Below are 24,693 nucleotides of genomic sequence, written 5' to 3'. Positions count from 1 at the left end.
TATGTATAAGAAAGTTTCAGTTGGCTACAAGTTTTCATCAATCGGGAAATAACCAGTCCGGACTGCAGTAGGCTATTGTTTGTCAACCAGGAAATAACCGGTCTGTCCAGGACTGCATTGTCAATCTGGAAATATCTAATGTCTAGGACTCCATAGACATTAGATATATCAACCGAGACACCAGTCTGTCTAGGGCCACAGTTAAGACAGTTTGTCAACTGAGACATAACCAGTCTAAGTGCAGTTGGATACCAAGTTTATGCCAGCCAGGATGTAACCAGTCTGTCACAATCTGCAGTAAATGTTAATTACTAAATAACCAGCCTAGGAGCACTTGAGAAATAACCTGTCTGTCTAGGACCGCAGATTAAGTTTGTCAACAGAGAAATAACTGGTCTGTTTATAACTCCCCTAAGCTATTATGTCAACCAGGAAAGAATCACTCTTGGAAAAACTTCGATCATGAGTAGGGAAGTCGACACTTACACTGTCTACTGTCGCCGTGGGGGCATTCCCAGATGAAGACTGGGAGTTCTTTCTGCCCCTTCCCTCACCTTGTCTCCATTGCCACCTCATCAAAGTTTATTCTTCATCTACATGTTACATCTTCCTTCCCTTTTCTATTATCCAAGACTTCTAATGGAACACTTCATGCTCTTCTCTATCTTCTACACATTAGCACCATGTGACCTTTGATACCTGGCACTAGGAATCCATTACCTGTAGGCTACTCATTTTCCCCTCCACATATTTGTCTGCACACTAGTTTCCACTGGATGTTGTATGGAACAGCTTGTTTTTCCCCTCTACTTATATACCATCCATCCATCCATCATCTAATCCTGTGGTGCCCCATGAGGAGCTTTGAAGCCCGGGGCTAGGCAAGCTGGTCCTGGCATTTAAGATGAGAGTAACCCCAACCACCCGTTGGATACAAACCTGCACTGGTTCAATCTGATTGGGGCACCTTAATTGCCCACTAAACCACAATCTGCCATAATTTGGTTACATGGTCACCACCCAGCACAGTTAGTGGTACAGGAAACCACTTGGCTTATCACTCAGTGTAGAGTCACCCAGAGGCAGAAAGAAGAGGAAAAATTGAAGGAAAAACAGAAGTGGAAGTGCAAAGTCACTCATAGGGAGAAGGCACAGGAAAGATTGAAGGAAATAAAGACAGAAGTGGAAGGAAGGAAGGAGGAGAGGAAAGGGCAGTCACCCAAAAGCAGCACTACATCGAGTGACACCATCTACCATTAACTGTCAGTGTACTGATAGCTGAACTCTATGCCACAATCAATGCCTACTTCAAATTTACACCTCTCATCCTTTATCATGTTATCCAGCTTCTTTAGAGCAGTCCTGCCCCTTCATTCAACACAGTTAATACTGAAGATCCAACAGTGGCTATTCCACTATCTGTCCAGTTATGTTAGGTTTCTGGACATTCATACATCCCAGGTAATGAAATAGTATTATCACCTTGCCCTGAGAGCCATTTTCCTTCACATTTGTTTTCTACCTGAGTTCATGCTCAGAACTTTTTTGTATGTTAAACCTTACTACTACACATCAGAAGTGGCAGTCCCTCGTTACACACAGATAAAATCTATGAAACCATTTCTCTCCACGATCCTCCCTTGGACACAAAAACCCGTGCTTGGAAACTGCATCTGCTCATCTTCGAACAGGACATACTTCGCTTACCCACAGTCACCTCATAACCAATGATCAGACCCCCATCTGTTCAAACTGTCAGTCATAGCTCCATGCTTTCTCAATAACATGTGATACAACTTTCAACACCTGACGTGACTGCAGGGCCCTTTATGTCAGTGACGTTCTATCCATTACCCACCTTATGTTTTCTCAGTCATATTAATGCCCTTTCCAGACTGCAAATCATGCAAGCAGGTTGTGCCAGCCTATCCCCTTTGAGTTACAAAACATACATAACTATTCACCTGCTTTAGTCTCTAGGCTCAATTCCAGCAACACCCCTCTTTCACTTTTAACAAAAACGAAGTTCTTAGTTCCTGTAAGTAAACAAGTAATCAATACAGATGAGACAGACCTAAGGTGGAACAATATGTATAAAGGAAATGCATTTCTAATATAGTGGAGTCACCTAATATGCAGCAATTATAGACTGGTATATACCCATGGATTACGAAATCCGCAGTTTACAAAGAACCAATGGAAAAGAAGGATACTTAGTCTTGACCTTCATGGAACCCCCCTACAGCACCATACTAGCCAACAGCAAACGCAAGCAGACAATTTTAGAAATATGCAATGCATGTAATTAATTTTGTGGTAGGTGGGGGCACTCACCACTCACTCCATGTAGTGCTGCTCTAGGGTGTCTGCCCTTTCCTCTCCTTCATCCTTCTTCACTTCCATCCTCTCCTGTCTTTTTTTTTTCCTTCATTCTTTCCCTGTCCTTCTGCCTACAGGTGACTTTACGCTCCCTCTTCTCTCTTTCTTTCCTGTTCCTTCTGCCTGTGGGTGACTCTACACTGAGTGACAAGCCAAATGGTTTCCTGTACACCAGGAAACCATTTACTATGCTGGGTGGTAACCATATAACCAAATTTTGGCACCTGGTGGTTTAGTGGGTAATTATTGCATTCCAATCGGATTGAGTCAGTGAAGGTTTATATCCAAGGGGTGGTTGGGGTTGATTGCACATGTAATGCCACTCAGGGATAAGTGAGGCTGGTCACTCTCATCGTAAATGTCAGGACCAACTGCCTAGCCCCGGGCTCCTATGCTCCTCATGGGGCAATGTAGGATTGGATGATGGATGGATGTATTTAACTGAGAGGAACCTTTTTCTTGGACCCCAGCTGGGTCGAACGTCCCCTTGGGGGGTTGGACCATCCATAACAAAGCCCAGGGAGAGGAGGTAACCTTGAAAAAAAAAAAAAAAAAAAAAAAAAAAAAAAAAAAAGAGGGCCAGGTAACGCTCAGAACTCACAGGAAAACACACATAGTTGGCGGGACAGGAGGTAAACAAAACATGGCAGCTATAGTATGCACACTTGCCACCAGGGACAGGCTGTGATTGGGTGCTGGGTCTGGGTTGTCTGTGATTGGCTAGCAGCCGCGGAATACATCATGGGTGCCCGGGTATTATAAATCTCCTCGGAAATGAGCCACTTCTGAATTCAAGAACCGCATTTTTCGAGTTTTTCCCACGGAGTAAAATAAAATAGGAACTGGTTGGGCAAAGTACGCTTACAGATTTGCAAATTAGGCAACTCCACTTTAATTAAAATCAGGTTAATATATGAGTGGCTAAGTAAGAAATATATACCGAATATATGATGGCAACCATTGGAAAACTGGTATCAACTGCATCTTAGGAATGTAACCCTCCTCAGTAATGAGGGAAACCTGTGCCAGGTACCCTATTGGAGACGGCCATCTTCACATACTGGCACTGATGTAACTAGACAGCTCCACTGCCTGGTTATAAAAACATCCCTAAACTCCCCCCATAGTCCCAAAAAAGAGGATGACAGACTGCAAAAAAGCAACTTCAGCCTACTGTCCACTGAGTTCACATTCAGACAAAGCTAGAATCACATAAACAACATACACTAAACTACACTCAATCCTTGTAAATCGCGTGTTCATAAATCATGGATTTGTAAATTACGGCTAGGTGGCCGTCAGACTGCCAGCAACCTTAAATCACTGTTAAGTCACGAAAATCGCGGATCTAGGCACCCAAGTGGGCCTTTTCCAAGGAGAACCGTAAACCGCAGCATTCAAACTGAAAATCGCGACCCAACAACCAATCACCGCGTGTCCCTGGTGGCACATGTGCATACTAATGCCGCCATGTTGTTGTTGTTGTTCTTGTCCCGCCAGTCCGCACACTACAGACTGTCGCCATGGAGTACAAGAGTTACCTGACCTTTTTGTGCAACTTCCCGCCTCCTACCTGCCATGGCCCCTCCCGACCCCCCAATGAAGCATTCTAAGCAGTATGGCGTCAAGAAGCTGCCGCAGTTGTTGTACAGTCAACGTTTGGAGCTCATTCGTCATGTTGAGAGGGAAGAGAAGTTTTCAAAGCTGGCGAAAGAGTTTGGGAAGAACAAGTGCTGAGAGGTTCTAAGTTCTTCTCAACACCACCCCACTCCATTCACTTACGCAATTTCGTCATAGGATTAAGGTGAGAGCCCTTAACATGGCTTATTTCTATTTAATACATGCACTGAATATTCCTAAATTTGAATGTTTGTGTTTGATGGTGCCTAGATAGGCGTAGGTAGGGTGCTGTGGAGGCGGGTTGGCCAAAGTCCAGACCCAAATTAATTTTTCACAGAAGAGTTATTACAGTATTCATAAATCACGGCAGTGGTCCAGACCCAAATTGCCGCGATTTACGAGGATTGAGTGTACACATATTAGTTCTGCTTTGAAAATGTCTACCTTATTTAAGCATATGAAATTAGGTTAATCCATGGACTGGGGCAATAAGGCCAAGCTTGCAACCAATGCAAAATAACTTCAAATGTACGTCTTTATCTCAAAAATTAATGGTTTGACACACCTGTCCATGAAATATTTTTGCTTAAATCATCATAGTTATGGAGTTATTGTCATTGGCAACTTCTCTGTTGACAGGAAACTTGCACCTATGGATGCGGGGCTCACTCCTGCCACAGCCTGAGTGAGTGGCAGTTAGTCCAATAAGCCATCATCCGAGTGCGGTGTTACTTTTTAAAACCTTTTCTATCTTTCTGTCTTTTCTTGGCCACTATTAGCTTTGCATTTGATTTTACCAACAGGAACCAGACTTTCTAGGCCTGTCTGAGCCTTCATTGGACGATAATGCCAAGATAGATGGATCAGGAAGTGCATGAATTTCCTTCATAGTAGCTACTGCTCCATTGTTTCTGGACTCAACCTTTAGGGTGGAGATGAGAGACAATAGACAGCCAGATAATGTACCATAAAAACTGCTACACTGCTCCTACGAGAAACTCTGTGATGTGTTATTAAAAATCCTCTTTATATGAGGGTATTCACATGCCACAGGTCAAAGACCAATTACAAAGATGCAAGTAAAATCCTGAGTTCCATATAGGATGAGATATTGTTACTCATCTTCTGTCTTTGTGTCACGTGAAATCAATATTTTTTCCTTGGCCATCAACAATAAAAATAATTATACCACTTAGGAATTTGCACTGGAAAACCCAAACCACCTGTATGATTTCAAATGAGCTAATTATCAACACTGAGATGTCTTGTCAAAGAGCAACAGTATCCCTTGGTGCAATACATTATGCCAATTTGCATCACTGTTTCACTTCTGACTTATACTACTTATATAAAAAAATATAATAAAAAGCTTTTTGGACAACTCTGACATTATAATAATATTTAAGTCATGTTTAAGTATTCTGTTTCAGCACATGATTTATACTAATGTATATTTCCTGCAGAACTACAAATTTCATGAATGAAATCATCTCTGTACGTCACTTGAAAGATAACAACTGTTGGTAATTTACTGGAATAATCTTGAACAAGTATATGCTTGCACTGTGCAGTATATATATCTATGCCACTTTAGTGGGGGAAAAAAAAAAAAAAAAAAAAAAAGGAATGGAATGGAAGAAAAATTACAAGAAAAACAAGAAAATTTTACTTTGAGATTAAAACAGTAATGCTTCCTTAAATATATGAAGAACCCTTAGTGTGCTAAACTAAATTCACTGTAGCTTAAACCCTCCAACATTCTAACTTTTGTATTTTGGGGGGAGAACGAATGCCTATGTTTTTCCCTCTGGATATGGTAAGCGGCAACTAAATGGGGTGGGTTCATGAGGCAAGACGTTTCCTATCCAATACCTCCCTCCATTAATGGTGATGCGCGTTCAATCCCAGGATAGGGCAGGGAACAATCTGAAGATCTGGAGTTTGTTAAAATACTTCACTGTTTTCCACGTCATAAAAGCCTTCCATACTTATACCATTATACTAAGTGCTGAATGAGACAGCTCTAACATGCACAGCACTGAAAATGGAGAGTGGATTTTAGTGATGGAGAGGTGATATGTGAACGTGTGTCAAGAAGCCAGCTGGACTTAGGGAATGAGCTGTCATGTCTATTCCTCCCCCCCAAAAAAGGCACAGGAGGGGAAGCAATATGCATATACATACCACAAATATTTCAGCAGCTCCCGCTATTCCAGTGCAGTACTGATTTACCACTCATATAACATTGAAACAAAGATAAGGCATGTATAAAACACACCTGATATAAACTGCAAAAGCTATTTTTAAAAAGTCAATTCAATCAACAAAATTATCTAAATTGTCACTGAACAATATATCCAACTTTACAACTGTCTTGAATGTGATATCCCCGACTTAACAACACAGACAAATGCATGGTAGGTGAACTATTTTAACTCAGATAAAGCCTTAGTTAACCCGCCCCATGCCGGTGACATACATGTAAGGCGGCCCCTATATGCGCGTACAGTGCCAGCAACGTACATGTACGTCGGCAAGATATACAGTATTTGCCGAAATTCGAAAATTCAAATTAGGTGCCAAAAATCAGCTGGGAAATTCCTGCGCCTCACTAGGCTTCCCTTTATCATCTATATACCCCACAAGTGTCCTTGGCTTGAATAGCTTAGTTACTGACGAAGGAAATGAAGATCTACCTCAACTTGCTGGGTGTCGGTGGCAGCCGATAAAGTCTATGAGCGTTACTCTGAAGTTTTCAGCTGCCTGCTCAGGGAAAATCAACCTCAAATGCTTCTGTGAGTACTTCTATGGTTGTTCTCCATATTTTCTCATCATTTGTAATCTTAAAAAAAAAAAAAAAAAAAAAAAAAAAAAAAAAAAAAAATTGGCCAGCACTATGGCTCCATGAGGGTCCAAAGTCTGCTGGCATGCAGTGGGTAAAATAAATAAACATATACATACTACTGTGCGCCTTTATTTTTCTTGGGAGGTCTGTATACGCCCACTACTACTGCATGATCTCTCTCATACGGTTCCAAAGTCAGTTGCTCCTGGGGCTTGAGAAGGTCAGCCTGAAGCTTCTTGATCTCCCCAGCAAATACAGCCTCAGCAGGGGCCGTTGAATCAATACAGTTGGCCTTGATGGAGATGATGTAGTGGCCCCCAACCTTGAGGAAGTGTTGTGCATTGAGTGCCACAATACGAGCCTGGTCAGGTTGGGCTACATCAGCAAATATACAGTCAACCATGCTGCAAATCATACGGTACTTGTGTGGGTGACGAGCATCCTCCACAATGGGCACCACATTGGTCCGCTTCTTGGCCATGTTCACCAAGTCACGGCCAGAGCGATGTGAGAACTCTACTGCGTACACAACACCCTCCTATTGGGACAAAGAGAAACCAAAATTTCATTCATCATCTAATCCGTGTTGTCCGATGAGGAGCGCTGAAGCCCGGGGCTAGGCAAGTTGGTCCTGACATTTAAGATGAGTGAACAGCCTAACTCATCCCTGAGTGGCATTACGTGCGCAGTAAACCCCAACCACCCCTTGGATATAAACCTGCATGGGCTCAATCCAATTGGAGCACCTTAATTGCCCACTATGCCACCAGGTGCATGCCAAATGGTTTCCTGGTGTACAGGAAACCATTTGGCATGCCATTCAGTGTAGAGTCACCCACATACAGAAGGAAGAAGAATGAAAGAAGGAAAGAAAGACAAGAGGAAGGGTGGAAAGAAGGAAGAGAGAAAACGGCGAGCACCCGAAAGCAGCACTATATTGAGTGAGTGGTTAACGTCTTTAATCACTCAATGTAATGCTGCTTTGGGTGTCTGCCCTTTCCTCTCTTCCATCCTTCCTCTTCTGTCTTTCTTTCCTTCATTCTTTCCTCTTTCTTCTGCCTGTGGATGACTTCACATCCCTCATCTGTCTTTCTTTCCTTCACTGTTTCCTCTTCCTTCTGCCTATGGGTGACTCTACACTAAGTGACAAGCCAAATGGTTTCCTGCACACTAGGAAACCACTAACTACGCTGGGTAGTAACCACAACCAAATTATGGCGGCTGGTGGTTTAGTGGGTAATTAAGGCGCTCCAATAGGATTGAGCTGGTGCAGGTTTATTTCCAAGGGATGGTTGGGGTTTATTGCTCACATAATGCCACTCAGGGATGAGTGAGGCTGGTCACTCTCATCTTAAATGTCAAGACCAACTTGCCTATCCCCCAGGTTCCTATGCTCCTCTGTGGGGCGACATAGGATTGGATGATGGATGGATGTACTTTTTACAATCATAACTTTGGTACCAGGATTATGTTATTCAACTCGGGAAAGAGCTCATTTATTAAAGGGATTAATGATGGCTATGTCTATTTTCACCTGTCTGAACAGTCTCTCCAAAACTGAATAAAATAATCTGGTGGCAGCATTAATACAATATAAAACAAGTCATTGGAGTGAATGGGTTAAAACTTCCGCTGCAGCTGGTACATTTCAGTCATTTATTTTGGTCATCACCAGCAGATTCTAACAAACAGATGTTAGTAGTCACTAGCTTTTAAAAATTTCTTAAATCACTTTTTGTATGTGACTGGTACACCTAGGAATATTACTGTGCTGTGCTTCTCTCTTCAAGAGAAATGAAGTCAGTGAATGTACAGTGAGGTTGGAGGATGAGGAAACGGAAAATGTGAGTGCATTTAATACTTGGGTAGTGATGAATCAGGATGGATTTTTGGAGAATGAAAGGGTAGAACAAGGAAGAAAGGTTGCTGGTTCTTTGACTGCTGTGATAAGAAATAGGAAAGTGAGCATGGAAATAAAAAAGTCATTGCATGATAAGTATTGTGATACCAACTCTAATGTAAGGACGTGATGCTTGGATGTTGTTGGAAGGATACAAGTCAAGAGTGAGAGTAGTGGAAATGAGTTACTTGTGAGGAGCATGTGGAATTACATGGAGAGAAAGACTGACATATGAAGAAATGATGGAGCACTGTGGTGTGGATGTGACAGAAAGTGTCAGGAGAAATACACTGAGGTGGTTTGGCTATGTGGAGAGTATATGTGAGTGAGGTGGAGGGGGAGGCCGTGGATGAGACGGAGGGATGTAGTGGAGAGATATATGAGGGAGGGAAGTGTGAGCCAGGGGAAGGGCAATGAAATGGCAGGGGACGGGGCAACATGGAGGCATTTTGTTAGTAGCCACCCCTTACAGGATTAAGGCATCTAGCAACTGATTGACAGATAGACTAAGTTTACACCATGTAATTTTGTGCAACCAAGAGAAATCCTATACAGAAGTGTTATTATGGGCCAATTACGTTATAAGCCTGGCATGTACTCCAAAATATAACAAACTTTACAAAGTAATGCCTTGGTTTAAACCAGGGGGCATCAAGAAGAGTTAGTACAAGCAGTCTTCACCGTAAGTCAGGACTTTCCTTCTACAATCAACCTTTTCCATATAACTAGTAGTGTAAACTAGTAGAATGTAGTAAATGAGCTTCAAACATACAAAGTTTTGAAGCAATGTGGCACTGATGTGCATATGCTGGATCACAGTGGCTTTCAACCCTCTTCGTTGATTTTCTTCCTCCGAGAAGAAAGAAATAAGGAATGACATTGTACAATTCACGAAGTTGGATATTTGTTTAGAACCATCATACCACTGTCACGACACTGTGCAGTCATCACTCTGGCTCTCTGTTTTTTAAGGCTGACAGTGACCATGCTAAGTAAATAATATACAGTACTGTACTTACTGGTCCTACAATGTCGGATACGTGTGACACTGTTGTACCATTTGCAGCACCAAGATAAAGAACTTTTGAGCCAGGAGCCATGTGGATGTGGCCAATACCTCCAACAATACCTGCAGCAAGCTTTGAACGGAATGGATTCCACACACGGTACTCGATCTTTTCTGTTCCTTCCTAAAATGAAAACATATCCACAGGTAAGTGATTATGTACCATATGTATTGTAGTGGCCTGCTTGCACATGCCCGATGTGCACAGGCAGCCTGAAATTAAATACACAAATCACAACACAAAAAGATCTTATAATAAAACTTACTTGTTCCGGAAATTATAAATACTTGTACAAACAAACTTGAAAATCCATAAGGCACTGCCATTCAAAATGCTTAATAAAGACAGTGTACTACCATAATAAGTTCTGTGATGCTTCCCTGCTAGCTGTGGTATTGGAAGGCTTTATATAAAATATTTCTGTGCTAAGAATATGAAGCATACAACAAAACAGTAGGAGAAGGAAGGATACTCTCTAGCATTTGAGGAGTACCGAGAAATACAGAAGGTATGGGAAAACTGAGAAATACAGAAGGTACGACACAATGCTAACAGGGGAATAACACAGAAATTTTACTAATGATGTACAGTATTGATGAAAAAATTAGAGATACGTGGTATGAGAAGATGCTAAACCATCTCTAGATGACAGCAGTTAAACAAGGCAGTGCACCCTAAATGAAAATGAATATATGACAACATCACTACCTACAAATAGCTCTCCAATTCATCAACTGATAAACCATATTACCATAATCTTTTCAAAGACACAAGAATATATATACAGCATTGGTATGAAGTTATATGGTTACCACCCAGCATAGTAAATGGTTTCCTGGTGTACAGGAAATCATTTGGCATACCACTTGTAGAGTCACCCACAGACAGAAGGAAGAAGAAAGAATGAAGGAAAGAATGACAGAAGAGGAAGGATGGAAAGAAGGGAGAGAGAAATGGGCAAGCACTCGAGAGCAGCACTATATCGAGTGAGTGGTTAACGTCTTTATTTCAAAGATGTGTTTTTTACAGTCATAACTTTGCTACCAGGATTATGTTATTCAACTCGGGAAAGAGTTCATACTGTATATTAAAGGGATTAATGAAGGCTATATCCATTTTCACCTGTCAGAACAGTCTCTCCAGAACTGAATAAAATGGTTTGGTGGCAGCATTAATACAATATAAAACAGGTCAGTGGAGTGAATGGGTTAAAACTTCTGCTGCAGCTGGTACATTTCAGTCATTTATTTTGGTCATCACCAGCACATTCTAGTAGTTACTGGCTTTTCAAAAAATCTTTAATTGCTTTTTGTATGTGACTGGTACACCTAGGAATATTACTGTGCAGTAATTCTCTCTTCAAGAGAAATGAAGTCACTGAATGTACAGTAAGGTTGGAGGATGAGGAAATGGAAAATGTGAGTGCATTTAAATACTTGGGTAGTGATGAATAAGGATGGATTTTTGGAGGATGAAGTGCTTGAAAGGGTACAATATGGAAGAAAAGTTGCTGGTTCTCTAATAGCAGTAATAAGAAATAGGAAAGTGAGAATGGAAATAAAAAAGTTGCTGCATGATTGTATTGTGATACCAAATGTATATGTGGTAGATGGGGACGCCCATCATCCATTCACTCAATGTAGGGATGCCTTATGGTCTCTACACTGAGCGACATGCCAAATGGTTTCCTGTACCCAGGAAACCATTTACTTAGCTGGGTGGTAACCATATAACCGGGGTTTTTGGCCGGGTTAAGTGTCTCACAGATTCCCCTATCTGAAATCACTTAATCATGGCAAATGTTTTGGAGAGCTAGGGCCCAATACCTGCCCAAGGCCCCAACCAAAAAGGCATATTCACATGGCCATGAGAAATGTGAGAGGTGTGAATGAGGAGAGTAAGAGGATGGAAGTGGTGAATGTGTTCCAGAGTGCGAGACAAGCTGTGATGGCACTGTGTGAAACAAAGATGAAAGGATGTGATATGGAGGAGTGGGAGGATGTAAAGTGTGTAAGGTCAGGCATGAATCGGCGAGGAAGATGCAAGGAAGGAGTTGCTTTGTTGATGACTGAAGTGTGGCAGACTGGAGTGAGAGATTACAAATGAGTCAGCTCAAGATGCATGTATGTAAAGTTCAAGTCTGAGAAGATGAAAGTGGCAGAGATTGCAGCATATACACCATGTGATGATGGGTGTGAGAGAGAGAGAAAGACAGGTTTTGGGATGAGCTGGATGAAGCAGTGGGAGAAATGCCCAGGTGCTATAAAGTGATCGTAAAGGGCGATATGAATGGAAGAGTAAGCACTGGTCTGGAGGGTAACATAATGGGTTGTAATGGAGTACCAGGAGAAAATGATAATGGGAAGTGACTGAAGGATATGTGTCAGGGAAGGAGGTAGTGCATGTTACTGTGAGAGAAGGTGACTCCCAGTGTGATGTTACGGTGGATGGGGAGAGACTGGAACTGGTGAGTGAGTTCAAATACCTGGGTGCAGTGATAGAAAAGAGAGGAAAATGTGCAAAAGGAGTGGAAAGTAGAGTGACACAAGGAAGGAAAGTAGCTGGTGCAATGATGGCCTTGATAGGAAACATAGGCTTGAGTGTTGCAGCTGCATGAGGCTTACATGAAGGAGTGTTAGTGCCAACTTTAAAATATGGATGTGATACTATGGTGTGGCATGAAAATGAAAAGTCAAGAGTGAGAGCAGTGGAGATAGGACTGCTGAGGAATATACGTGGAGCACAGAAAGTGGATAGGATACGAAATACAGTAACATGATTCGTGAAAGATGTGGTGAGGAAGTCTGTGGACACCAGAATCAAAGAGAGTGTACTGAGATGGTATGGTCATGTGGAGAGAATGGATAACAATAGTGGTGAAAAAGGTATATCTGAGAGAATCTGAAGGAGGGAGGAGGCAAGGTAGGCCAAGGAGAAGGTGAAGGGATATAGTGGATGAGTGTGTGAGGAAGAGGGGTTTGGAAGTCGGTGAGGCTTGGGGACTGACAAGAGATTGAGCTGGCTGGATGAATATTGTGAGGAGAAGCACATGATCAGGGATTTGGCACCCCATTTTTAACGTGGCAGCGTCTGGACTGACTCTATCGGATATGTTTAAGTGAAGATACAGAACATGGTGAATGTTTTAGGCATATCAGATAAAGCCAGGATTCTGGGGGCTTGAATGGTGGGTGAATGGAAGCGTGGCCCATTGGATTGGGCAAATTTAGGCTGTCTGGGCATTGCTACTCCTCACCCTGCCCTATGGTGGGAAAGGAGGTCTGAATGATGATGATGATGATGATGATGATGAGTCTTGGCATCAATTTTATTGTACAGTGCTGTATATAATACAGAAACTGGGTCATTTTGTATAACAAAATGGGAGAAAAAAACACAGCAAAACTGAAAAGAAGTGCCCATAAAACACACACTGACCCACTTACCTCAACACTGACTCTCTTCTCCCCATAAACACTCTCTCCAATGACCATATTCCTTGTAGCTAAGACATCCTCCTTCCCACGGACAATGAATACCCCTTCATGGCGATGGGGTTCTATCAACACTTTCTTTCCTCCTCTGAAGCCACCACCACCTGTGCCACAAACACATAGCATACTGTAAGATGGGGTTAGGGCAGTATTCTGGGGTAACCGAATGTATTTTTAAAGATTGTACTTATCATAATAAAAAATGGGATATCTGCAGACTGGTTCAGTTTTGTGTAATTCTGTGAACATTCATATTGGAGAAAAACCCTGTCTTGAGCATCTCCATCCATACTTCACTAACCCATCTCTGTTCACTAATAATTTTCCAATGACAACTTTCATGCCTCACCTTCTCAGACATTCTCATTTTTGTCTTTTGGGTCATTGTATCCTCAAACTCATTCATGAATATAATTTTTGTTACTCCATTCATCTATCTATCTATCTATAGCCCGACGCCCTAATCCCGCAAAGGGTGGCCACAGACAAAACGCCTCCAAGTCACTCTGTCACCCACCATTTGACTCCCCTCCCCCCAACTCACTCCCTCCTCCCTCATATACCTCTCAACTCCATCCCTCCACCTCATCCTCGGTCTACCCCTCCCTCTCCCTCCCACCACCTCACCTACATACACCCTCTTAGTCAGTCTTTCATTCTCCATTCTCTCCACATGTCCAAACCACCTCAGTGTATTTCTCCTAATCTTTTCAACCACATCCACATCTACCCCACAACGTTCCTTCACTTCTTCATTCGTCAACCTGTCCCTCCACGTCACTCCACATGCTCCTCTCAAGTAACTCATTTCCACTGCTCTCACTCTTGACTTGTTCCCCTCTTGCAATGCCCATGCCTCGCTTCCATACGTCAGGGTAGGGATCACAATACCATCATGCAGTGACTTCTTAACTTCCATACTCACCTCCCTATTTCTCATCACTGCTTTCAGTGTACCAACAACCTTTCTTCCCTGCTGTACCCTTTCACGTACTTCATCCCCCAAAGTTCCATCCTTACTCATCACACTACCCAAGTACTTGAATGCACTCACATTCTCCATATCCTCTCCATCCAACCTCACTGCACACTCTGTGACTTCATTCCTCTCAAACACCATAACTTTACTTTTGTTTACATTAACTTTCAGCTTCCTCCTCCTACACACTGTCCCAAATTCATTCACCAAACCTTGCAACTCCCATTCATCTTCACTCAACAATACTGTATCATCAGCAAACAGCAACACCGGAAGCTTCCAAATCTCACCCTCATTCATTAGGGCCACCCCCACATCCACTGCCCTACCTTGTACTTCCTTTACAACCCCATCCATATATATATTAAACAGCCATGGAGACATTACACACCCCTGTTTCAGTCCCACATTGAGATCAAAGAACTCACTCAGCTCACCATCCACTCGCACCGTAGCCCTAGCTCCCTCGTACATATTCTTCACAGCACTCAACAATTTCCCCTCCACTCCATATATTCTTAATATCTTCCACATACCATTCATACCTGCTCTATGTAAGCATATTATCTAGGAACACAATTTTCTACCTTGTGAACAATAAACTATTACATATTTCATGAATTCCACAAACCTCTGTACAGTAAACTCTCAATTATCCATCACTGCAATATCTGGCCCAACGCAATATCCAGCACTGCAGGCTCGGCTCTATTAAAGCAATATCTGGTGAAATTATGCAATATCCAGCACCGAAACGAGACGTAACAGTCTTTTCTATGCAATATCTGGCATTGAGGTATATCATCCGGCTAGTAAAAAACAGTAGCCAACCGGAGCTGTATTACTTTAATGTATTTTGTTCTTAATTTTCACTTTTTACTCATGGGAAAGTTTTTAGGATAGAAGTTTGAGACAGATAATAATGCAATATCCGGCTCAATGTAGAATACTGAGCCAAAGGGGGGTGCTAGGCAATATCAGGTATTGGCTGAATTAAGCCTGATAATTAAGATTACTGTGGCATTTGAGTGCAGTATTATCCTACCAGACCTACATATTTTTTAAAGTTCTTTTCCTGGGGGGCATTAAGTTCACATCAACTACAACTCTTCAACCAATCAAAAGTTCCACTGCTTCCCATAAATCAGATTTGCCAATTTCCTCCAACTAACATCTCAACTGGATGAAAAAAGCTGTAATACTCTGGAATCAAATACTAACCTCGTCCACCTCCGCGACCTCTGCCACCACCACCCCCTCTCCCTCGGCCACCACCTCGACCTCCAGGAGAGAAACCACCACGTCCACCAGGCGAGAAGCCACCACGTCCACCAGGTGAGAAGCCACCCCGACCTCCACCGCCACCACCACGACCACCACGGAAACCACCACCACCACCTCGGGGGGAGAAACCTGAAACGAACACATCACATATCATTGCTACCCCTAACTCTTTTCTTATTTCCTACTAAAGGATAACAAAAGGCAAACTCCAGAGAAAATGGAAAGAGAAAACTGACAGAGGGAAAATTAGTCAACGGGATGCCCAATGAAATGGGCAATACACCTATTTACTTATCATTCAGGTCCCAGAATTCTGGTTCCATATTCCAGGTAAGATAAAGCACATATATATAGATTAGGAATTTTTCTCTATGGATGCATATTTTTAATCATCTGAAAAAAGTAAAAACACACATTAAAATAAAGGCAGATACAGCTGAAATTAAAGGTCCATGGTAATGCAGATGACATGTTGTGTATGGTATGAGGTTAGTCACGAGTTTCTATAAGTCATGGTCTCTCTGGCTGGATGACCAGCAATAACATCATAGCTGACTGATTTGTGATACTTAAGCATTTATCCCCTCCAAATCTACAAAGACTAACAGTTCATGTCTACATACCAGGTCAACTGTGCACAGACACCTGGTGGTCTAGTGATTGAGCACAGAAGTCATAGGAAGAGGGCACATTGTATGCAAAATTATTCAAACCCTCTTAAGGTGAATACACTTTTTTTCTATTACCGTACTGTATACAAAATGCTGCCAGGGAAATAAGCTGGTCTCCTACCCTTAAAAACCACATCATATGAACAAATATTAATATCAAGCATTTGCAAAACAGTTATCTTTACGTAAAATATTAGATACAGCATAAATAATGACACAAAAGGGTATTTTCACAAATTAGACTTCATAATTTCCCTCAGACTTCTTAAACCTGAACAGCTGCTGCACAGCGAAGGCAATGTCATTTGTCATAACATTATTATAGACTACATAAAGACTTGGATGCCCTAGATGGGTCCTAGTTGTTTTTTGACACCCGTAATCATGCTGTTAAGAAATAAATACAGTATAATGTAGAAGTAAAGTTTTGCATCAGAACTGGATAAAATGTTTTACTCTTTTTTATAATACTTCAGAGCTGGATAAAAATGTTTTACTCTTTCTTATAATACTATAGTAGGACTCGCCTACGTTTGCGGCTGTGGTGTAGCCCGCACCTGTGTACAGTGTTGCCACGTTTTCTATACCGTTATCTCTCTCTCTCTCTCTCTCTCTCGCCGACTGGGTGTGGAAGTGTTGCCGCTCGCGAGTGAATATTTTTTTTTTTTTTTACTTCGGTATTGGCATATGCCTACTATTTTGTCCTACATATTAGCTTATGATTATAAATGTGATTATTCCTCGTCCTTAAAATTATGGTAAAAGCCGGTAAATGTGAGCATTTTTCCCTAGCAACACCTGTACAAGCTATGGTTGGGTATACGAAGGTACTTTACCGTAGGCCAGACTGGTAAGTGTTGCCACTCAGAAGAATTACATGAATTATTTCTTTTACTTTGGATATTGGCATATTTCTTCTTTTTTCAGGCTCATTATCTTATATCCATAACTGTGATATTATTACCCACCCTAAAACTACGCTAAAAACCATTAAAAGTGACTACAATTTCTTTTAGCAACACTGTACAATATGTATGCCATGTTTCTGTGTTACTGTATAAATATTTTATGCATAATAAGATTACTGTTGATTCATCCATCAAAATACACAAGTGTAAGTTTTATTCATCTGAATTTATCGAATTTGTGATGCCTTGTACATAAATAGCTTCCGTTTCACATCGCAAGTTGGGGAAACATGGCACCATTGTACACAGTTGCGAGCCACACTACAGCCGCAAACGTGCGCGAGTCCTACTTTACCTGTATCACACCTACACATGAAGCAAAGGTGCACAGTTTGGTTAATCTGCGGCTTCACACATTTTTTTTCTTAAATGTCATGTTATGTTTCACACTGTCTGTCCAAATACCAGTGCAGGGGTAAGAGTTTTCTCTATGACTTCTGTTACAAATGCTTGTGTTAAATATGAGCACAGTAAATAAGGAGGGGAGAAGGGGGGCCCTTCCAGCTCCGAGGTTCATCCACCATCAACCTGAGCAAATTTTCTCAATGTAAATGTGACTGACCATGGAGCAAGGAGCTGAAGAAACCCCCTTTTCCCTTTCTTTTTTTGCTAAATATTCAATACAGCATTCATGATGGAAAATAAAAAGGAAGATCCCCTAATTCAATCAAACAATGTCAAATATGGTCCTGTACCACATTTAAAAAATGAAGGGTCATACCGGAAGCTATCTAAAACTGCAATACAGTCCACGCTTTTAAAGCATTATTGTACAGTGGGCTGTTTTACTTACTGGCACTGTACTAAGCACGAAAATTACAAAACAAGGCAGTATTTAAACCAGTCAAATGTGAAATGGCTCTCAGGGAGCGAAACCATTACATACCTGAAAATATACAAGAGACAAGAATCATGGCAGGTGGAAAATCAATAAGTAGTGCGACCTTTAGGCACCCAAAACTGTAAGTCACATCTCGCTATACGATGCTGCCACCTGATGGGTTTTCTTGAGCTACTCCACCCAACGCGATCCAAGTGATACCTCATGCAGTGTGCATTTTAAATTAACCAGTGGCAGCCCTAATTCAAGCCGACCCAACCAATGCCAAGGTGATCCACAGCTAGCTCTGTGAAGAAGCTGTGCACATTTTCACAATGTCCGCATGTTGCAAGTGTTCTCCCTTCAAAGTTATCCACCTTGCTTATGAAAATGATGTAGTCAGCATTGACTATTTCCATCAACATGGCATACCAATATTATCAAAATGGCAAAGTGCCAAAACTGCAGTTATCCATGTTGGTACAGGTCAACAATCATGTCAGGTGATGTAATCGTGCACGTGGTTGCCATGTCTGAGAGGCTCCCATCCCCATAGATGCCCAGGTGGCTGAATAAGCTGAAACTATACTTCCCTGAGGTAAGCAGCTTTCACAGTCATGCATGGAGGATTTGAAGTTTTCAGAGGTTAGATTTTGTGGCGGTCAGATGGCTTATGTAATGGGGAGGGATTCTGGAGGGATGAAGCCCCTCTCCCCCAGTTAGAACAGGTTAGATTTGATTCACATAGATTTTCAATGAATTCTGATCAATTTTCATGATTTTATTTCATGCCTGATTAATGAATTTCAGCTGATTTTTATTATTTTATTCTGTATCTCATTCCATCCCCCTGATGGGGTAGGAATACTCTGCGACAAAAATGTCGCAAAATCGATCAGAATACGTAAAATTAGCTTTGGGAAAGGACCTGGGAATGCAAGTATCATGTTATCAGACTTTCTGTCCTCAGCATGTCACAGAGAGTGCAACAAGAGCCAACAGCCAATTAGGCATTATCAAGAGGAACTTTGCATACAGTACATCAACAAATGCATACTGGTGCCACTTTACTTGTCACTAGTATGACCCATCCTCAATTTGAGTGCAATGCTGGTCCCCAAACCTACTAAAGGATATCCAGCTTCTAGAATAGTTGACTACAAAGCGTGACCAAATGTGGTTTGGAGTTAGTGCGGCTATCCTATGAGGAACTATGCAAGAACTTTGGGCGTCAGACACTAGGTGACGGGTGTAAGAGGGGGCATGGCCCAAAATTTCAAGCTGCTTCATGGATATGAAGGTATCACCATCCCCAGGTTCTTCCACAATACAAAACACCTGAGAGGACACTCATTGAAGCCTGCCAAGCCAGATCACTGGAGGACAACACTGAAGGAACCTTCATTCCCAAAAAGAGTACTCAATGACTGGAATGCAATCCCAGAAAGTGTAGTCACAGGATGGTAAAATTATCGTTTCAACCCAAAACCTAACTTTTCATTTCTTTTTTCTGGAACCTAACAATTTTTGAGTTTTCTGTTATTTTTCAAATGTCAATTTTGCCCCTCCGAAACGGGCAATTTGCAATAAATTCGCCAATAAAAACTCTACAGAAATCCCTAAAATACTGTAGTTAGTTTCTAGAAAAAATAATACTGTATACTTGATTACCAATTTTATTGGAAATTACCAAAGCAGTGTGGTAAACTGGTCGTGCTGTATCAATCTATTGTCAGATGCCATAATCCCGTAAGGGGTGGCCATTTGACTTTGAGTTATATGTTTTACTGGGAGGGGCATTAACCCTCCACCAACCCACTTGTTGACACGTAGGGAACACGTATGGTTTGGTTATATGGTTACCACCCAGCGTTGTAAATGGTTTCTTGGCTTACAGGAAACCATTTGGCTTGTCACTCAATGTAAAGCCACTGAACTAGTTAATGTAACCAAACCAAACCTAACTTTGTAAGGCCATGCTGTATTAAACTATCCTTAAGTCACTGGCTGTTGGCTTGCCCATATGGCTTGTAGAGACAGGCTGCAGCGACAAAGATGTGGTGAAGTGTATTAGTCGTATGTTCCTTTACACACAAATATTTTGAAAAATAATAACGGAAGTGATCTCTAAGAAATTTAACAGATGCCTGGCCGTTTTCTAAAAAATTTACAATGACTTGTAAAACTCAGTCACAAGTCTGATAGGTGCACTCAATGGTTGCCATGGCTGGACTAAATTCAAATTTATCAGACAGGCCCCCCTTTTCCATTTTGAAAAGTTAGGTTTGAAATCACTGGCCTAAAACAAAACAAAATGCAAAGAGGTTGCTCATTGGCCATCGTCTATGACTCACTCAAAATGGCTGCCCTCGACATTATGTCACTGATAGGCCAGTGGGCTTGACTGGTAAAATGCGGTGGAAACAAACATACACACACACACACACACACACACTCATAACTCACAAGATCTGGCCAAAACAAGACCAGCTTCTGACCGAATTTTCAGAAAAAACAAAAAAAAATCTGTACTATCATTAACTTGTGGTGGTAAGTGCTGGTACTGGTACTCAAAATTCTTATCACTGAGAGAACTATCCATTGGCAAAGAGAAAAATAATGAATTCTGTTTTGGGTTAAAACAATAATAAAACCCACAGGGCCTACAATACCAACATTCAAGTATGATAATTACATTATGCAAAGTACTGGCTGAACATGTCTTAAGAGGTGGGGCTACACAAAAACTTTACTTTTTATTCTGCACTACCGGGTAAATATTCACAAGTAGGCATTCATGTATAAATACTGGTAATTTTTTACCAAATGGGAGTGGTGATTCCATCCATCCATCCATCATCCAATCCTACATTACCCCAAGAGGAGCGTAGAAGCCCGGGGCTAGGCAAGTTGATCCCGACATTTAAGATGAGAGTGACCAGCCTCAATCATGCCTGAGTGGCATTACGTGAGCAATAAACCCCAACCACCCCTTGGATATAAATTTTCAATGGCTCATTCCAATTGGAGCGCAATAATTACCCACTAAACCACCAGGTGTCAAAATTTGGTTATATGGTTACCACCCGGGCATAGTAAATGGTTTCCTGGTGTGCAGGGTAGAGTCATCCACAGGCAGAAGAAAGAGGAAAGAATGAAGGAAAGAAAGACAGAACAGGGAGTGTAAAGTCAACTGTAGGCAGAAGGACAAGGAAAGAATAAAGGAAAGAAAGACAGAAGAGGATGGAAGGAAAGAAGGTTGAAGAGGAAAGGGCAGACACCCGAAAGCAGAACTAGCCTACGTGATTCCGCCTACAACAAACTAATGATCTCAAGGTAAGTAATTTTGGCACATATGCGACACAGATACAATTATACCTCAATATACAATACCCCTGGATCGAAACCCTAGCTTAATGATGGGGGTAAATACCACCATACCTGGCCTAACCATGGCCAAACCCCGGTTTAATGAAGGGTTTTTATTTTTTTTACCGATTTTGATATTCTAGACTAAAATTGTGTGTCTAGGTTGATTTATAAACTGTTTTCAGACTTAGACTAATGTGTTTTGCCATAAGTGGGGTGAACATTGTCATTGGGGGTACAGTTTACTAAGCCTGATTTTTTCCAGACTTATTTGACGATTTTCAGATTTTATTTGTTGGTTTTAGTGAGTTATTTACAGGTGTTAGGCTTAGTTTAGTGGTAGGTGGTGGCGACCATCATCCACTCACTTGATGTAGTGCTGCCTACTTCTTCCTTAGCCTTTACCATTCTTTTTCTGTGCCTGCCCTCCTCTCTTCCTATTTCTCCCATCTTTCCTGTCACTTCTTATTGCTTTTCTTTCCTTTACAGGTGGCTTTATATTGAGTGACAAGCCAAATGGTTTCCTGTAAGCCAAGAAACCATTTACAAAGCTGGGTGGTAACCATATAACCAAACCATACGTGCTCCCTACGTGTCGACAAGTGGGTTGGTGGAGGGTTAGTGCCCCTCCCTGTAAAACAAATAACTCAGAGTCAAATGGCCACCCCTTACGGGATTATGGCGTCTGGCAATAGATAGACAGGTAGGCTTAGTTTACATTCTTTTATGGGTGTTAGGCTGAGTTTGCATGCTTTGACAGCTGTTAGGCCATTTAGATTGGCTTTAAACTTGTTTTGGGGCTCATTTGGGTGGGTTTTGGACTTGGTTGGGGAGAAACCCAAAGCTGAAAAACGCATCCCATTACGTTTTAAATTTACCCCAATATATGATACCCCGCCTAATGATAGGTTTTTATCTAACCAATTACATCGTCAAACAGGGGTATACCTAGTTAACAGTTGAATTGTGACTGCAAAGAAGTGCTGGGAAAATGACAAAATATACCTCTTCTGGGGTATTTAAGGAAGTGGCCAGGTCGCCTATGGCAAAGTTTACTGATGATCTCTCTGACAGGACGCGTTGTTTACCAGTCATTGCTCAAACTGGACACATCAATGTATCTCGTGTTACAGCCATGGGAAACCTAACCTAACCAAACTATGCATAATCCAACCTAACTTCATTTGCATTTGACAGCAAGCTTTCAAATTAAAAAGTGAGCATTAGAAATGTTAAATATGGGTGGTTACTGGCAGATGTCGGCTGAATATTTACACATTCCAAGTCCTCATTTATATTTTTCAGAGGTAAGCTTATAAAAATGCCCAGTTGCTGTGGTAATCCAGGAATACTAACAAGTAACCTGTGAAAGTTTCATTACTTATCAAACGAATATAGCCTTTTCATATTTCCTCTTGAAATGAGTCTTTCACAGGCAATTATACCTGGATTACCACAGCTACTGAGACTTTTTAAAAACTTACCTCTGATAACTACAAATGAGGATTTAGAATGTGTAAAGATTTTGCCAACAGCCAGCCATGTTTAATATTCCTATCGTGCATTTTTAAATTTGAAAGCTGGCTGTCAAATGCTAGAGAGATTAGCTTGGATTATGTTAGATTTGGTTAAATCCTTAAGTTTCCCACTGCTTTGACACAGAATACACTACTGTGTCCAGCCGGAGTGATAGCTGGTAAACAATGAGGGCAAAGTAGACTGAATGCAGCCAGTTGGAGATCACTGGTAAGCACTGCCTGGCTGCTTCCTTCAATACCCCTCAAAAGGTATAATTTGTCTTTTTTCAAATCACTTCTTAACCTCACAGTGGAACAGTTAATTGTGTTGCTTTTGCACCAAAATTACCCTGAGATCGTAGGTGGAACCGCAATGCCCGTTTAGTAAATAATTAAGAAAGATTCAGTTCAAAACAAAATATTGAAAGGCCGCGCCCGTTCGGTGAAGAATTCATTAAATTATTGCTAACCCCCAGCAGTGGAAATGAGTTACTTGAGAGGAGCATGTGGAGTGACGTGGAGGGACAGGTTGACAAATGAAGAAGTGAAGGAACATTGTGGGGTAGATGTGGATGTGGTTGAAAAGATTACCGGTAGGAAAAATACACTAAGGTGGTTTGGACATGTGGAGAGAATGGAGAATGAAAGACTGACTAAGAGGGTGTATGTAGGTGAGGTGGAGGGAGGGGTAGACCGAGGATGAGGTGGAGGGATGGAGTTGAGAGGTATATGAGGGAGGGGGGGTGAGTTGGGGGGAGGGTAGTCAAATGGTGGGTGACAGAGTGACTTGGAGGCGTTTTGTCTGTGGCCACCCGTTGCGGGATTAGGGCGTCGGGCTATAGATAGATAGATAGATAGCTACCCCCTCCCCCCTCGGTGCCCTGACTCATTAGAATACGGTAGCCCTACTATAATTTATGCCTAATTTTGTTCCAGCATGTTTGGTGAAAAAAAAAAAAAATCTAAGCTAATCTGCTGATGTGCTGCATTCACTCTGATCTGAAAAAAAAAAAAAAAAAAAAAAAAAAAAAAAACAGGAGGGAGGGTGGTCAATGGATATAACGCCCTAAAATCCTCCCTTGAGAAGAACGGTCCATGATTTCATGCACGCTGACATGATGCACTAACCGGAACGTTGCCTGTCAGTAGTCTAAACTGCTTTGAATGTAACTACTAACCTGGTCTACCCATGATTTATGAACAGAATTGGTTCTTGATGCAGGGTTAAGCCAAAAGACAGAACAATTACCACGTGTTACCCGAACACCACAAACACGTGTAAACAAACCCCACTTCGCCCCCGCCCGCTCTTTACGCTGTACATGGGGAATAGGAACGAAAATTGTATAGATTTACAAATAAGTGATAATTATAGTCCTTGAAGTAATTCAATTATATATAGTTTCTAAAAATTCTAATAATTTATAAGATATACAATTTTTACATTCTTTTTCAAGTCAGTTTTCTCATGCATGTGGAATGATACATATGAAAAGCTGCAGAACAAAAATTATATATATATATATATATATATATATTATATATATATATATAATGTTAATTACTGAGTGTATTACGACGTAGAAATAAAACATTTCAATTCAGTTACATCAACTCAATTGAAAGCCCCCTAAATTTCATAAAAAATAATAAGGCCCACTAGGCTGACTTTTTTCCACATTAATAAGGCAACATGTCGACATTACATAAGACCAAAATAAATTATTTAATAACTGAGTTCATCCAATATGGCAATCAATGGATGCAGACGATAATCACA

General features: G+C 41.4%; 1 protein-coding gene across 1 annotated transcript; it reads right to left on the bottom strand.

Annotated features, from left to right (window-relative positions):
- Positions 1 to 5,650: 5,650 nt before the first annotated feature.
- Positions 5,651 to 24,208, bottom strand: Fib (rRNA 2'-O-methyltransferase fibrillarin). Its single transcript, XM_080272861.1, has 5 exons — positions 24,092 to 24,208; positions 15,506 to 15,697; positions 13,258 to 13,409; positions 9,764 to 9,934; positions 5,651 to 7,382 (listed from the first exon to the last, which is right to left on the bottom strand). Exons 1-5 carry the CDS (start codon positions 24,102 to 24,104, stop codon positions 6,960 to 6,962), a joined length of 951 nt encoding a protein of 316 aa, XP_080128987.1. The 5' UTR covers positions 24,105 to 24,208; the 3' UTR covers positions 5,651 to 6,959.
- Positions 24,209 to 24,693: the final 485 nt, after the last annotated feature.

This window comes from Coenobita brevimanus, chromosome 6 (genome assembly GCF_032717465.1).
Source record: "Coenobita brevimanus isolate Jiangsu-jjx chromosome 6, ASM3271746v2, whole genome shotgun sequence".
Classification (NCBI taxonomy): domain Eukaryota; kingdom Metazoa; phylum Arthropoda; class Malacostraca; order Decapoda; family Coenobitidae; genus Coenobita; species Coenobita brevimanus.
This window is presented reverse-complemented; position numbering and strand designations above follow the sequence as displayed.